Source organism: Procambarus clarkii, chromosome 23 (genome assembly GCF_040958095.1).
Source record: "Procambarus clarkii isolate CNS0578487 chromosome 23, FALCON_Pclarkii_2.0, whole genome shotgun sequence".
In the NCBI taxonomy this organism is placed as follows: domain Eukaryota; kingdom Metazoa; phylum Arthropoda; class Malacostraca; order Decapoda; family Cambaridae; genus Procambarus; species Procambarus clarkii.
In genome coordinates, this window is record NC_091172.1 from 9,366,842 (window position 1) to 9,381,769 (window position 14,928).

At 42.4% G+C, this 14,928-nt stretch overlaps 1 protein-coding gene across 1 annotated transcript in view; it reads right to left on the reverse strand.

Moving 5' to 3' along the window:
• Nucleotides 1–733: 733 nt before the first annotated feature.
• Nucleotides 734–14,928, reverse strand: part of Rab8 (RAS oncogene family member Rab8) — a 40,464-nt gene continuing 26,269 nt past the window's right edge. Inside the window, exon 5 of the mRNA XM_045751537.2 lies at nt 734–4,901. Coding sequence (XP_045607493.1) covers nt 4,803–4,901 — 99 coding nt within the window. The 3' untranslated portion in view covers nt 734–4,802. The remainder of the gene's footprint in view (nt 4,902–14,928) is intronic.

Below are 14,928 nucleotides of genomic sequence, written 5' to 3' on the forward strand. Positions count from 1 at the left end.
AGGGAAGAGAATCCTGAAGAGCAAAAGCAGCACTATGGAACACACACACACACAAAATAACTCGGTGCACATCTAGCTCCAAGCACTCATGATGTCCAGACTCACACAACACTGCAGTGTACAGAACTCCCGCAGAGACAAAAATCACGATGTAGCTGTAATAGTGAAACACTGGAGTGCAAGCAGCAGAGAGGCAAGCAGGCACACACACTACACACAAGAGCACAAAAATGAGGGTGGTGCAGCTGGCTGACCGGAAGCGGCCTTCCCTCATTGGCCAAATGAGTGTAAAAGGTGGTGGTGCAAACGAACACTGAGCTAGTTTGAAGAGATTTTTATTGTTTACATTGTTGGGGGAAGTTGTTTCATCAGTTCCCGATCCTGTGGTCTCATCTGAATCCAGCAGTGGTTTGTTTTGTACTACTGATTGTCTGGGTGTCTTCCCGGGTGGTAGCATCAATAAATGTATAAATGTCACTGCTCCGTGCACCTCTGTGAGGGGGGGCCAAATTCTGGTGCTAGTATCCAGTAGGCCTACACAACTCCATGGCTGTGACCTAATAGATTGTATACCATCAGTGATTGTAGCTTCAGAAAGCCACAAGGAACTCCCTCCAGAAAAGTAAATTTATAAGTCTTCGAAGGTTCAGATCATGGGGTAAAAAAATATTCTTATCAATAATGAACCTTAACTTAACTTTGGGATGATAACTGGACATATAAAAAAACAAAATTTCTTTCTTAAAGTCCTCAATACAATTTTAATTATACAAAATTTTCATTGTCAAATATAATCCCTAGTAATTATAATTACAAAATAGAAAACACTTGATATGTACATTTATGCACTAATATATTTATTACAATATTTATTACACATGCTGTATTGCTTTTTCCTAATCAGTATCTTTACACAAAAGATTTGTCATTTAACAAAAATCACAACTTCCTCCCTAAAACTATGTGAAACTATGTAAAACTCCCTCCTATGTGTAAAGAATACACATAACAGCTTTATCACATAAAAAAGAATTAGAGGAAAGCTGATGGCTTGGTTTCATGATAAATGAGCACTTCTCTGTTGGTAGCAAAATGACTGATGTTACTTTTCACAGTTCTGTTATTTGTTTTCAAGTCAATAAACAATAACTACAGGAGTATACAGTATATAGGTTGTTACATATAAACTTGCATGAGTACATAAAGTTATTTCAGGTAAAATCAAACCACAAAGAGTAATGAAACTCTTTGAAAGTGACAATGATACCAACAGCAAAAAGAGCAACAAGCAAACTAGCTCACTGTAGTGCTAGTGAAACCAAAAGCAGAGATTTTTGGAACAGATAACCTACAGCAAAATGAGACAACCCTCTCAGCCCAACATAACTTGCAAATTTTTCACATAAGCCAAATGAACATGTGATACAGATGAACTTTGCACTTTCAGCTTAACAAGGATAGTGTGTTCAGCAAAATTTTGGATACTATACAGTAATTTGCACTATTCTATAATCCAAATCTATTTATATCTATAAGAGAGAATATAATGTGTGTATGTCTGTCTGTCCAATGTTGGAGGCCCAGACACTTCCGCTAGCCTCACCAAAGTTGGCACTGGGTAATAGTCTAGCGCAGCAGTCGCCAACCGGTAGTCCGCAGATCACCAGTGGACTGCGAGACAATTTTATTTGTGTATTGCATGTATGTATTTTCTTTAACTGTTATATTTAATGGCATAAAATTGTTTTCTTTAATAACCAACTATCATTTCTCATTTGGTGGACTGCAGGATTCATATTAGTGGTCCGTGGGATTTAAAATTATGAATTCGGTGATCCTTGAGCTTCGAAAGGTTGATGACCGCTGGTCTAGGTTACAGGATGGACATAGGCATGTCAGGGTCAATAGAATTCAAGAGGATGAGAGGTGGTGGGGTGGGCGGTTTCAGGATAAGGGTGGCTGGAGAGAGGATGGTTTCAGGATAAGGGTGGCTAGAGAGAGGATGGTTTCAGGATAAGGGTGGCTGGAGAGAGGATGGTTTCAGGATAAGGGTGGCTGGAGAGAGGATGGTTTCAGGATAAGGGTGGCTGGAGAGAGGATGGTTTCAGGATAAGGGTGGCTGGAGAGAGGATGGTTTCAGGATAAGGGTGGCTGGAGAGAGGATGGTTTCAGGATAAGGGTGGATGGAGAGAGGATGGTTTCAGGATAAGGGTGGCTGGAGAGAGAGGAAAGTCAGAAGGGACTGCCTGGGGTGTGATGAGGGGCATATGATCTGTACTGTATAGAATAACCAAAAATTATGTTAAAACAATTCATTACAGTATAAAACTAAAGAAATATTTTCTAATATTGTAAGAAACACTTCTTAAAAACTATGTGTACAGGTTGAAGAATGTAGTTTCCTGCTAAAAATGTAATTTTTCTGCCTGGCAGCCTACATAACAGGCCTGCACTGTCCAGGCCTGCTCAAGCTAAACAGGTCACGTGCTCTCAACCTTCATGTTGAGTGTCGTGCCATTAGCGAGACATTTTCTTATATAGTATAGTTTTAAAAAAGTTATTTATCTTACTAGAAATTACTATAAATTATCATAGTAACTTCGATAATTTTTGCGAAGATAATGTTTGGTAGCAGCAGCAATCGTCCTTGAGGTGTTAAGAGAAAGAAGGTTGTGCTAACAACCCCTCAGACAACCAAGTACAGTTTACTTATGTCTTCTCTTGACGTGTTAATTTTTCATCCAACTGTGCTAATCTAGAAGTTGGAAACTTGTATCAGTACGTGAGGTGAACCAAAGAGCTAATAACAAGAGAGGCCAATGAACACAGGAGGCAAACAAAAGTTGAGTCTTATTTGATAAAAACAGCAAGCCAAGACTTTTCAACCACTGAAGCCTCACACACAAACCGAGGACCTTCAACCAGTGAAGCCTCACCAGACAGCCAAGAGCCTTCAACCAGTGATGGTTTAGCCGCTGGCAGTCAAAATTTACCTTTTGCCAAGCTCATGTATTGTACAGTAATTTTAGTGTTGTGTTAGTTTATGTAACAAATTTTCAAGAATTACTATTTCAAGATGTGTAGTATCAATCAAGAAGACGAACTAAAAACGAGATAAGCTGAAGTTTCTGTTTTAAATTACAGTACTGGTATACATTTTAATTGTAGTGGGTGCGTGTGAAAAATCAAATTATGTTGGTTGTGATACAAATAATTGTGAATATGTTTATTTTTGGGCTTTCCCAGGAAGAAATAGTTCTTATCGGGATGTCTGGTTTATCAGACGGGGGTCCTTCCTATATACTCTGGCTAAGCGAGCTCATACAGTAAGTAAGAATGGTAAGAGCAGTGACTGAAAATTAAATATCACGCTTGAATACTCAAAATGTAGAGCATCGCCTTATATAACAAAACTGGCATGAAATTCAACTTCAAATGTACCAGCATTAGTTTAGGAAAGCTGGCAAAATATTTTGAAAAACTGGTGGACTCTCCTATACACAAAGTATAGAATGTGAAGTGGCTGTAAGTGCAAGGTTTGATTGCATCACACTTGACATTAATTCAACTGTGAAAATAAACAATACAACTGCATTAGAAAATTGTAATACTTATGAAAAAAAAAGATTCAAAAGTGTAATCACAAGCCAAAAACAAGCTTAAACTAAATCTAGCAACAATGAAATAAAATAAATGTTGAAAAAATTAATAATTTCATTGGTATGTAATACATGCAAGCGCATCTTCATCACGACAACTGGCATCACACATAACTCCTGCACCAAGCAAAATTTTGGCAGAGCACCGTAGACTGAACAAACGTCTCCAGCGTGAGTCAGGTTCAAAAGTTATTGGAAGTCCCACTATTATTCTCTTCTGCATAGAATATTAACAGCTTATAATATTCAAACATTATTTTCATAAGGTTATGTACAAAATCATTCATAACTACATATTTCATGATGAAATTAATTTATTTGTTAATACAATTTAGAAATTTGATCAAACACTTATATCCTAGATAATGTGGTCTCCATTTACAAAATTTCTAACAAATTAGCAGAAATCCATTCATTTTATATCTTTTTAATATTAAATAAATACGAATTAAATGAAACTATGGTGACAGGACATTAATTAAGACTAACTATACAGAAAATCTGAGGAGCAAAATACAGTTAGCACACGAGCCAGTTGATGACACTATGTACTTTATGGATGGATATTGTGCTATATGCAGAATCTGTGATATAAATTTATAATTCCTAGTGAAAATAATGAAAAGTGGAGATTGAATTCTATGAAGATAGTGGTATAAACCTACCAGGTATATGTTACTATAAAGTCACATACACAAACAAGTCTACTAATCACAGATGCATAGCAAGAACAGATACACATGAAAATGCCTGACATACTAAAGATATTGTGGCAACAGGGAACTGTGGTCAAACTTTGGTAGTACAGTAATTTACAACTTACCATTCATTTTCTTTAACAATAATCATAATGCAGCATCGCATAGCTTTCTAATAACTATTTGTATAATATTTTGCTTATTATGTGCCAACCAAGAGAATTACTCATCAAGTGTTCGATCACATGTCATGGACCTTGACTCACTGGCTCAGCCAGATGTTATCGATAATTTCATCTGAGTGCACAAAGTTTGTAATTTGTCTTCATCAGAGCTGCAACAATCACAGGAAAATCACACTCATACATTTCTTGGCCATAAATTAGCCTTGATGGCCAAGGCCAGAAAATGGCCACAATGAGACTATAAAACACGGCAAGTGAGATCATAGGATGGTACACTTGGCTAACCAACTGCTGATAGATTTTCGAGGAGGTTCATTGGGCTTGATAGTATGGCCACCTTTGGGAGGATTGCTTGCTTCCTGAAAAGTGGAAGAAATCTGAGAAAATCTCAAATAATAATAATTATATTCATGATTGTGTATAATATACAGAAAAACCAGCGTTGAATGTAATGAAACACCATTTTCTGGGTGAGACCCGGAAGCTCCCTGGAGCTTATTAGGCCAATATAATATTGTCAGACTTTAGCATCAGTCATTTGTATGGAGTTCTGTGGGCCTATCGGGGACCACGAGCCAGAATTTGGCCCCCCCTCAGAGAGGCATGGGAAGCAATGGTCTATAGAAACCCCCATGTGGTTGGAAGTATTCTATGTCTGCTATCGACCGGGTCAAGCACCCAGAAAGGTAAGCATCCCAAAAATAAACCCCTATTCTCGTGAAAATTTTGCTACCAAAAGCCAAACAAGTGGATAGAACTTCCCTAAAAGAAATGAGCAAATGAGCATGATGTCATACAACGCAGCGCCGCTGTCTGGGCAGCTCCCCCCTCCCCAGGTGGGGGAAGGGGGAGCCCCAGACTCCAGTACATTGTTATTTTACTGTGTAGATTAGGGACCTGGCCTTCCAGTATTTTCCATTTGTATATTATTTGGTATCTCTCTCGTCTCCTTTCTAGTGAGTACATTTGGAGAGCTTTGAGACGAGCCCAATAATTTAGGTGCTTTATCACATCTATGCGTGCCGTATATGTTCTGTATATAGGATAGAGGCTATATAGGCTCAGGCAGGCCTAGAGGCTTTGGTAGGGAGATCAGACTCGAATGCCTCCGTCACCACACCAGAAGGGGCATCTCCCGAGACTCAAGACCATCTAAACCCTGCCCCGACTCCGAAACCCTTAGACGCTTCAAAGTCGGAAGCAGGGGGGGGGGGGGCAGAACGAACCAAAACAGAGGAAGGACGAGGGGGCGCAGACTGAACCAAGGTCGAAGTGTCCCCCACCCCCAAGTCCGAATCTCTATAGGCAAAACGGGGCAGCCTTGGAGCATCTGGGTGCTCACCCAGATGCTCCAAGTGAGCATCCCAGGACCAACCAACCTAGCGTGTTGCAACAACCTAAAACACACATGCAACACCTGCACTGCCTGTATCCTTAGAATATCATCATGAGATTGGGTAAACTGAGTCAAAAGCAAGCAACAGAACTCGCAGGACTCCAGGGCGAAAGTATCACCGACCCAACAGGCAATGTGACGGAGGCAAAAACTGTGAGGGTCACCCTGAGTCAAGGCGATCGAGCAACCTCGTATGAAGCGAGGGGGGGGCTCCGGGGACACATCCATTGGACCCACACGCCCCTAAGGGGATTCCCAGGGTCCTGAGTGCTTAACTTAACTCACGCCCTGGTACACCCAGGCAGGGTACTGTTAACCAGTGCCCACAAATACCAAGCAACTATCTAAAAGCTGAACCCCAGGGACGTGTACACTCACGGGGACCTAGCAGGGGGCACCACTAGAAAAGAACCGTGCACAGGTCAGGCACAAAGGGGGCATACAAGGCAGACCCCCACGAGGCAAAAACACAAAGAAAAATAAAACCCTGCAAGAGGAAAACATACCCCAAGGAACAGAGCCGGCCGCTGTGAATGGTTATCTTGAAGTTATCTTGAGATGATTTCGGGGCTTTTAGTGTCCCCGCGGCCCGGTCCTCGACCAGGCCTCCACCCCCAGGAAGTAGCCCGTGACAGCTGACTAACACCCAGGTACCTAATTTACTGCTAGGTAACAGGGGCATAGGGTGAAAGAAACTCTGCCCATTGTTTCTCGCCGGCGCCTGGGATCGAACCCAGGACCACAGGATCACAAGTCCCGCGTGCTGTCCGCTTGGCTGACCGGCTCCCTATGGTGAAAACAAACTGCGCAGTACCCTGCACCCTGCACCAGTGCAAACTGCCTCTTACCCTAAGGCAAACCAGGAAGACAAAAACCCCAAGCACCCAAAAGGTGGCCGAAAAACTGACCAGTAAAATGGCCCAGCAGAGGCAGGCCCAGAGGAACTTGTGGAAGGTGGCCCCAAGCTCCAAGGGCAGTACTTACAGGGCACATCACATGAGACCAGAAGACATGGCAGGATGTGCAGAATACCCCTGTTGAAAAACAGAGGTGCAACTGGTACTCTGAGAGAGAACTCTATCAACATCAGAGGTCCGAGACTGTTCAACACGCTTCCACTACACATAAGGGGCATAACTGGCCGGCCCCTCACAGTGTTCAAGAGAGAACTGGATAAGCACCTCCAAAGGATACCTGATCAACCAGGCTGTGACTCATACGTCAGGCTGCGAGCAGCCGCGTCCAACAGCCTGGTTGATCAGTCCGGAAACCAGGAGGCCTGGTCGACGACCGGGCCGCGGGGACGCTAAGCCCCGGAAGCACCTCAAGGTAGGTAACCACCTAGGGACAATAACCCTAGGCGCATGCAGCCCGAGTACTGTAGAATAACCCCTGGATCTCACACCCTATAAGACAGCCACCACACTCAAAGCACAGTGCTGGAAACTCTGGAGCCAAGCACACAACCTCTGCCTCTAGCATCAGCCTTAGAACTGAAGGGTGGATAGCCGGTGCAGGGGTCTGAGGCTCCCCCCCCCCTTTTCCCCTCCTGGGGAGGGGGAGCTGCGCAGACAGCGGTCAGTGACGTGTGATGTCATGCTCATTTACTCGTTTCTTTTAGGGGAGTTCTATCCACTTTTTTCAGCTTTTGGTAGCAAAATTTTCACCAGAATAGGGGTTCATTTTGGGATGCTTACCTTTCTGGGTGCCTGACCCGGTTGATGGCAGACATAGAATGCTTCCAACCACATGGGGGTTTCTATAGACCATTCCTCCCCATGCCTCTGAGGGGGCCCAAGTTCTGGCTCGTGGTCACTGGTAAGCCCACAGAACTCCATACACATGACTGATGACATTAGCATCTCAGCTTAGTAAGCTCCGGGGAGCTGAAGGGACTCCCCCCAGAAATTAATTGAAGTAAGAGTTTGATTCAAAATAAGCTAATGATATGTTTTTCAGGCAAATAGTAAAACCCTACTAAATAAAAATTTAGCAAGAACATTAAAATCTTTAGGGACAGCAGTGGACAATATGAAATAAAAATACTTGCTGTAACTCAGGAACCCTATACACCAACTTTGGTAAGAATAACACACAGGGAAAATAACCTCTTATATACCCCACAACCAGGGACAGGCACAGTGTTACTGTACATGCTAGTTCAGTGGTTATGTTTTTTTAAACATGGTAGTGGGTTGGCAATTAAAATTATTAGCAATTATTAGGTTGGCAATTACAGTCTCCGTGGTGTAGTGGTAAGACACTCGCCTGGCGTTCCGCGAACGCTATGTCATGGGTTCGTATCTTGGCCGGGGAGGATTTACTGGGCGCAATTCCTTAACTGTAGCCTCTGTTTAACACAACAGTAAAATGTGTACTTGGATGAAAAAACGATTCTTCGCGGCAGGGGATCGTATTCCAGGGACCATAGGATTAAGGACTTGCCCGAAACGCTACGCGTACTAGTGGCTGTACAAGAATGTAACAACTCTTGTATATATCTCAAAAAAAGCATTGTATGTAACGAAATGGCCATTTCTGGGCGAGCCCTGGTGGCTTCCTGAAGGAATCTCTGATAGTGTGTCATATTACTAGGTCCCATCAGGTGCAGAGTTCTATGGCCTACCAGGGACCAAGAGCCAGAATCTGGCTCCCTTACAGAGACACAGGGAGCAGTGACATTTATATAATAAGTTATTCATTTATGGCCCCACCACCAAGGAAGACACCCAGAAAGTTAGCAAAGCAAAACAAACCACTGCTGGCGCTACAGCCTTCAGAAATGGCTATAGAACGCCTACAACAATGTAAATAAATGATAGAAATTTCATGAAACTAGTGCCAGCTCGTTCGCCGCACCTTCCTCCTCATTTCGAGGGAGGAGGAAGGTAGCCAGAGGTCAGGCAGATACTCCACCCTCAGCCTGACAATGATGCAAACCTACCATCGACCTGGAGAGAAGGAGGGTGTCGGAGAGCTACTGGGGCTGACCCAGAAATTGGTATCTTATTATATTCAATGCTGGTTTTCTGGGACAACGAAGAAGAGAAGTCCAGCCGAGCCAAGACCACACAAGGTCACCAAAGCTCAGGCACCCCAATGGGAAACAGGGCCACCCAAACACAGGATGACTGGAAACCCCTTATGCCTGAACAACAGCCTAGGACAGGGTTGTAAGGACAGCCAAGAAAATGGTAAACCTCTGAACACAACAGACGTGAGGAAAGACAGCAGGTTAGCAAACAAAGAAACACTGCAGACAACCGGAGAAAGGAAACCCTTGGAACAGGGGACCCAGGGACTGGATCAACTCACAAGGCAGCCACCAAGGCACAGCCAGCATCACAAGCAGCAACCTGACAACAAATAAAGCACCCCTAGCCAAACTAATGAACTCCACAATGCATGGACTGCCCCAGAGGCTATCTTGAGTTATCTTGAGACGATTTCGGGGCTTAGTGTCCCCGCGGCCCGGTTCTCGACCAGGCCTCCACCCCCAGGAAGCAGCCCGTAGCAGCTGTTTAACTCCCAGGTACCTATTTACTGCTAGGTAACAGGGGCATCAGGGTGAAAGAAACATTTTTCCCATTTGTCTCCGCCTCCATCGGTGATCGAACCCGGAACCTCAGGACTACGAATCCGAAGCGCTGTCCACCCAGCTGTCAGGCGCTCAGGTGCCTCAGGCTAACTGAGCTAATCTCCACCAGCAGGAAAGAAGGAGCCTGAAGCAAACGAAAAAAATGCCCAACAGGGTGAAAGGCCAGAGATCCGGAGCTGGAGGAAAGCACAAGGCTCAGCAACCCAGCAATGTAAAAAGAAACAAACCAAACAGAAGGGGCCACCAAAATCAAGCAGCAGGGAGAAAGGAAAAAAAACATGGGCCATAGACCAAGCAAGCCCAGGTGGCACAGCACAGGCTGGAGATGAAACAACATCCTCAACAGCATGTGAAACACAGAAGAGGAAGTGTCAACCCTGAAAGCATGCTGTAGCCCTCTGCCAGCGTCACACAACATGAAGCAATATTATGCGACACGAGATGCTGATCCGAGAAAAGCCAGGACAGAAGAGAGAGAAGATCCACATGGAAAATGAAAGACAGCAATGAAGGAGAGAGTGGTGAATGAACATCACAAAACCCATACTGCCACCCTGAGGAAGACCGCGTGTGGGACACCATCAAGGCTACCACAATACCAGAAGAAAGCCAAACGCGTGAGTCAAAAGACCAGACATCTAGAGTGGAGAAGTACAGACCAGCAAAGCATGCCACTGATCCAAAACTCTGACGCAGAGCCATAGAAAAATGAATGGGTTTAGATACAGAGTAAGCAGCAACATAACCAAGGCTGGGGCGGCTGTCAAGGAGACAGAAGGTTCACAATCCCCCCATGGATACTTCAACCGTGCCAGAACCTGGAGCAATAGCCAGACCAGATGGGGGGGGGGGGGGGATTCAAACAAACCCGTACCTTGACCAGTCCAGCTGGAAGGCACTACCGCATGGACCCATGATTAGATAATGGTGCTGAAAAAAGAGGGAGGCGCCAAGCCAAAGCGAAGAGGTCCCAAACGTCCAACAAAGCCACAGGAGGTATCAACAGCTCACTCCAAGGAGACAGACAGGAAATGGGACAGACTGTCTGCAAAGATGCTGGACACACCCTGAACGTGAACCACAAGGAGAACCAATCCTGAGAACCCAGCAGAGCAATCTGAGGAGTCCAGCTCCAAAGATGCTGAGACCAAAGCAAATCTTTCCCGCTGAGAACCACAGGAGAACAGTCCAAATGGAACCAGATATAGAGCCAAGCAGAATCCAAACCTTCTGCAACACATACCACACAGTCGCAAAATTCATACTGTGAACCAGACAAATGAGACAATGCCCTTGACTGGCATGGAGACCGTGGATCACAATGCCCCAGCAGAGTGTGGAGGCATAACCACCACTTATTGTAACAAGTTAATGCCTTCTCCTCTGCAGTGATTCTTCTGAGCTTTTGACTGTCTGCAATGTTAATGTGCAAGTTCATCCAGTTGCAGTACGTGGATCAACCTTAGCGAGACCTTCTTCAATCAGAATGTTCAATATGTCTGGCTGGTGAGGATACACATTATGATGGGGATTGGTCATTGGGCTGTAGAAAACTTCCTGTCCGGTTGTATTTACATTCACGACACAACCAAACCATCTGGCATCATTATAGATGTAAGTCACAAAACCACTTATTTCTTCCAAAGATAAAGTTTCATGTTGAATATCTGTTTGCTGCACTTCACAAGTTGTTTCTGTAGCAAACCCCTTTATTATTACTGTAATTAATTCTGCGTTATTGGGATGAAAGCGTGAAAAGTTTGAGTTACAGGTGCTGGCCAAGTTTCTTCAGGTCATGTGTGTAGAAATTTCTCATTCTCCATTATTTCTTGTTAACACACACACACATAGGCAAAGCTTATCTTCTTGACATTGTCTTTTACCCAGCAGAACAAATGTCTTGGAGTAAATTTATCAGTATAGATAAATTGTAAACTTGCCCTAGCTGCCAGTCTCTTCACAGTTCCACCCAGTCCATCACAAGAGTTCTTGCCCTAGGAGCAAAGAAGTGCCACTCAGCTGGGATCCCAAAACCAAGTTTTGTGGTGAACAAAGTCTGAAAAGTTATTTCTGTTTTTGTTTTTGGCTGCACACGCATCTGAGAAATAATATATCTTAGATATGTTTTGCATGAATTATTTTAGAAATTGAATGAGATGCTTTTGAAATGTAAATGTATGACTTGTGTTGGGAACAGGCTGAAATAACTACTAAGTTTGTACACGACAATTTCCCTGCTGGTGTTTCTCTGTAGTAAATGGCAAGTAGATGGACTGTGGCTTGGGAATTACTCCAGTGGAAATCTTCATTTTGTAGTAGGAAACAATAATTTTCTGCAAAGTTACACAACACAATAATTTCAGTGTTAGAACAAACATTCTACTTTGGGTGGGTTGCACATCATATTTGCCAGGTAATGGTGGTAAGCAGATAGATGAATATCCTGGTTTTCCATTAGCTGTTTAATTTGCACCTTTCCATTAACAATTTCACATTCTGATGTAAAACACAAACACATATAGTGTGTGTGTACCACTTGCTCCCACAAGAACACAATGTTTTTTGAATGAAATTTTAAAAGCTAATCTTCACACCAGGATATGATTGTTGGAAGTGAGCATACACTTTTGCAAGTTTCTTTAAGACTTGCCTCCTTCTGAATGTGCTCGTTTGCACTACCTCTTCTGTCACAAAGTCCTTCTAGTCAGGAATTATTCTGCTGACATGATCATTGCAGTGAAAGTTCTTCACAGTCTCAACAATATCTGGGGTCAAGCTCCTTCCTGGCTTAGGATTAGTGGTGACAACATCACAGGCTCTTTTATTAAATGCTTAGCTTTATGTATCATACAGTTACTTGCACAGGGAAGTTCTTGCTCTATTCTCAGATACTCCAGTCCTTAGAAGAAGTGTCAAAATTGTCACCGTCTCGCCTTTTATTTTTTTTTTTTTTTTTAGTTTTCATTTAGTTGTTGCATTATGGCATCATCATCACACCCTGGATTGTCAGGCGCAGGGTCTTCAGCTAGCATGTGGAATATCTTGTCTTCTACAACCTGTACAATTTTAGTAGCACTTCTTCTGCATTATGTTCCTTCCTTTGCATAACTGACTGTATAGCTAACTGTACAAAAAAAAACTTAATTAGCAATCCTCCTGAGAAGTAGAGTGTGTGTGTCACTAGCCAACAAGTCTCAACTTGCCTTATGCATATTTCGTGCAGGAAGGATTTAACTACTATACACTTATGCAGTACTTTATATTATTTTTTACTCCTCTTGATAAAACAATCCAAAAATTAAACTTGTACCAACGAGAGAATGCATTTAACTGTATAAGATATTTCCTGGGGGACCTCCGTGCGGCTCCCTGAAGCTACTATATACAGTACTGATATGGTACCATCTACTAGGTCGAATTAGTCAAGGAATTCTATTGACCTACTAGGGACCAGCGTCAGAACCTAGCCTTCCCTCACAGCAGGTGCAGGAAGCTGTAATACTTTTTTATGTCACTTCACCACGGAAGCACCAGAAAGTCAGCAAGTCGAACAAACCACTGCTTACTTCAATAGAAACCGAAGTCTCACAACCTACTGAAAGAACTCCACCAATTAAGTGATGATAATCCACTTTCAAAGATATATATATATTCTGCATCACTTGCATTTTTGTCTGACAAATGTGTTATTATCCTCCCAGCGAGTTTAAGAAATATTGCGGGAACAACCATGGACATCTTCAAGAAAAAACTAGATTGTTTTCTAAAATAAGTGCCGGACCAACCGGGCTGTGTGGATATTTGGGCCTGTGGGCCCTCCAAGCAACAACCTCAAGCTCTCACAAGTCAAACCTGGCTACGGGCCGGGCTTGGGGAGTAGAAAAACTCCCAGAAACCCCATGAAGCAGGTATGAGTATACAGCTGTATACCAGTAAATTTCCCTTGTTTTTACCAGTGCCAAGGAAAGTTATCATAACTGTGTTCAGTTAGAATCATTCTGTTGTCTGTTGCAAGTGGCAGAGACTAAGTTCTCATTACACACTGGAGCCCCGCTGGACCATGTCCTACCAAGTGTGCTTGTTTAGTTTTTGTGACAATGATACTCTCTTGTAACATAAAGGAACAATGTGTAATAGTGTTTATGTTTCTGTAATAAACTAGTATTTTGTTACATAGCTTTCAATCATACCATTTTTCTCCCTTACTACTCTCACACAAACTCCCTTACACACTTAATAATTCTTGACACCATCTCAAGGGTAGAGCTGCTTCACAACTTGTACAATATATGAATGATATTCCCTAAGATTGCAAGATTATGATATCATGGTGGAAGAGATCATTACTTCCTGTTAGTATCTCGGCCACTGGCATATCGATATCGTGTTGTTCGCTCTCTGAGTAACTCAACGTAGGCTATTGCAAGTGCACAGTGCAATTGCAGGCTTTCTGTGAGAACCCAGTCATTACAGCGTGTAATATGCTTGCCTTCACAAAGTTTTCACTTAATTTTTATAATACGTATACCTGTACAACAATAAAGACATTTAAAATAACGTCCAGAAGGTAAGGTTATTATCAGGAGAGAGCACAGCTGAGTTTGGAGTATTGTACAGTATGTGCATTCACAGTACAGTATTTTACAAGATTAAGTCTTCAAATTTCTCCAAAACAAAAACAACACCACTGAAATGCACAATTATATAAGTACAGTAGTGCCATCAAGCAAAACACATGTCTCACATTATGGCTAGTATTAACTCACTCCTGTATGAAACATTTTGATCTCAAATATAAAGAAAATAACTGGAAATTATGTAAAACTTTTCCATCAGTTTACTAAATCGATTAAATTCTAAAGCCAAATTTTAAAGCCCACAACAAAATTATAAATTATTATTGTGAAAGAATTGGCTGGCATAAGTCAAAAACACATATAAAGGATGTTAGATTTAAAAGCTCATTATTCACAATGAAAAAGGCAAGTGCCCAAATCACTTAAAAACTCTTTGGTTAACCATGCTATTTATTTGATTATTGTCTTAATAAATAGGTCTATTCTATAGAAGCATAAACCAAGGAATACGAAAAAGCTTGAGAAAAATAAACCAGATCTCTCTTTAACACAAGTGGAGTAATTATATACCATATATAAATAATAATTATATTGTTATGAAGTAAGTCAAGCTACCGGTGGTTGCAACATGAGCCTTTCACACAATAACAATAAATGTTGATGCTTGTAAATTATTACAAGTTTGGTAAGAGACATATCAAGTGTGTGTGGTGGAGAGATGCACGATGATGTGGTTGGGGAGAGGTGATGAAGACCACAAGGTGCGGCAGAGATCTGGCCTAGTGATCTCACAACTTACATGCTCCACACAACAA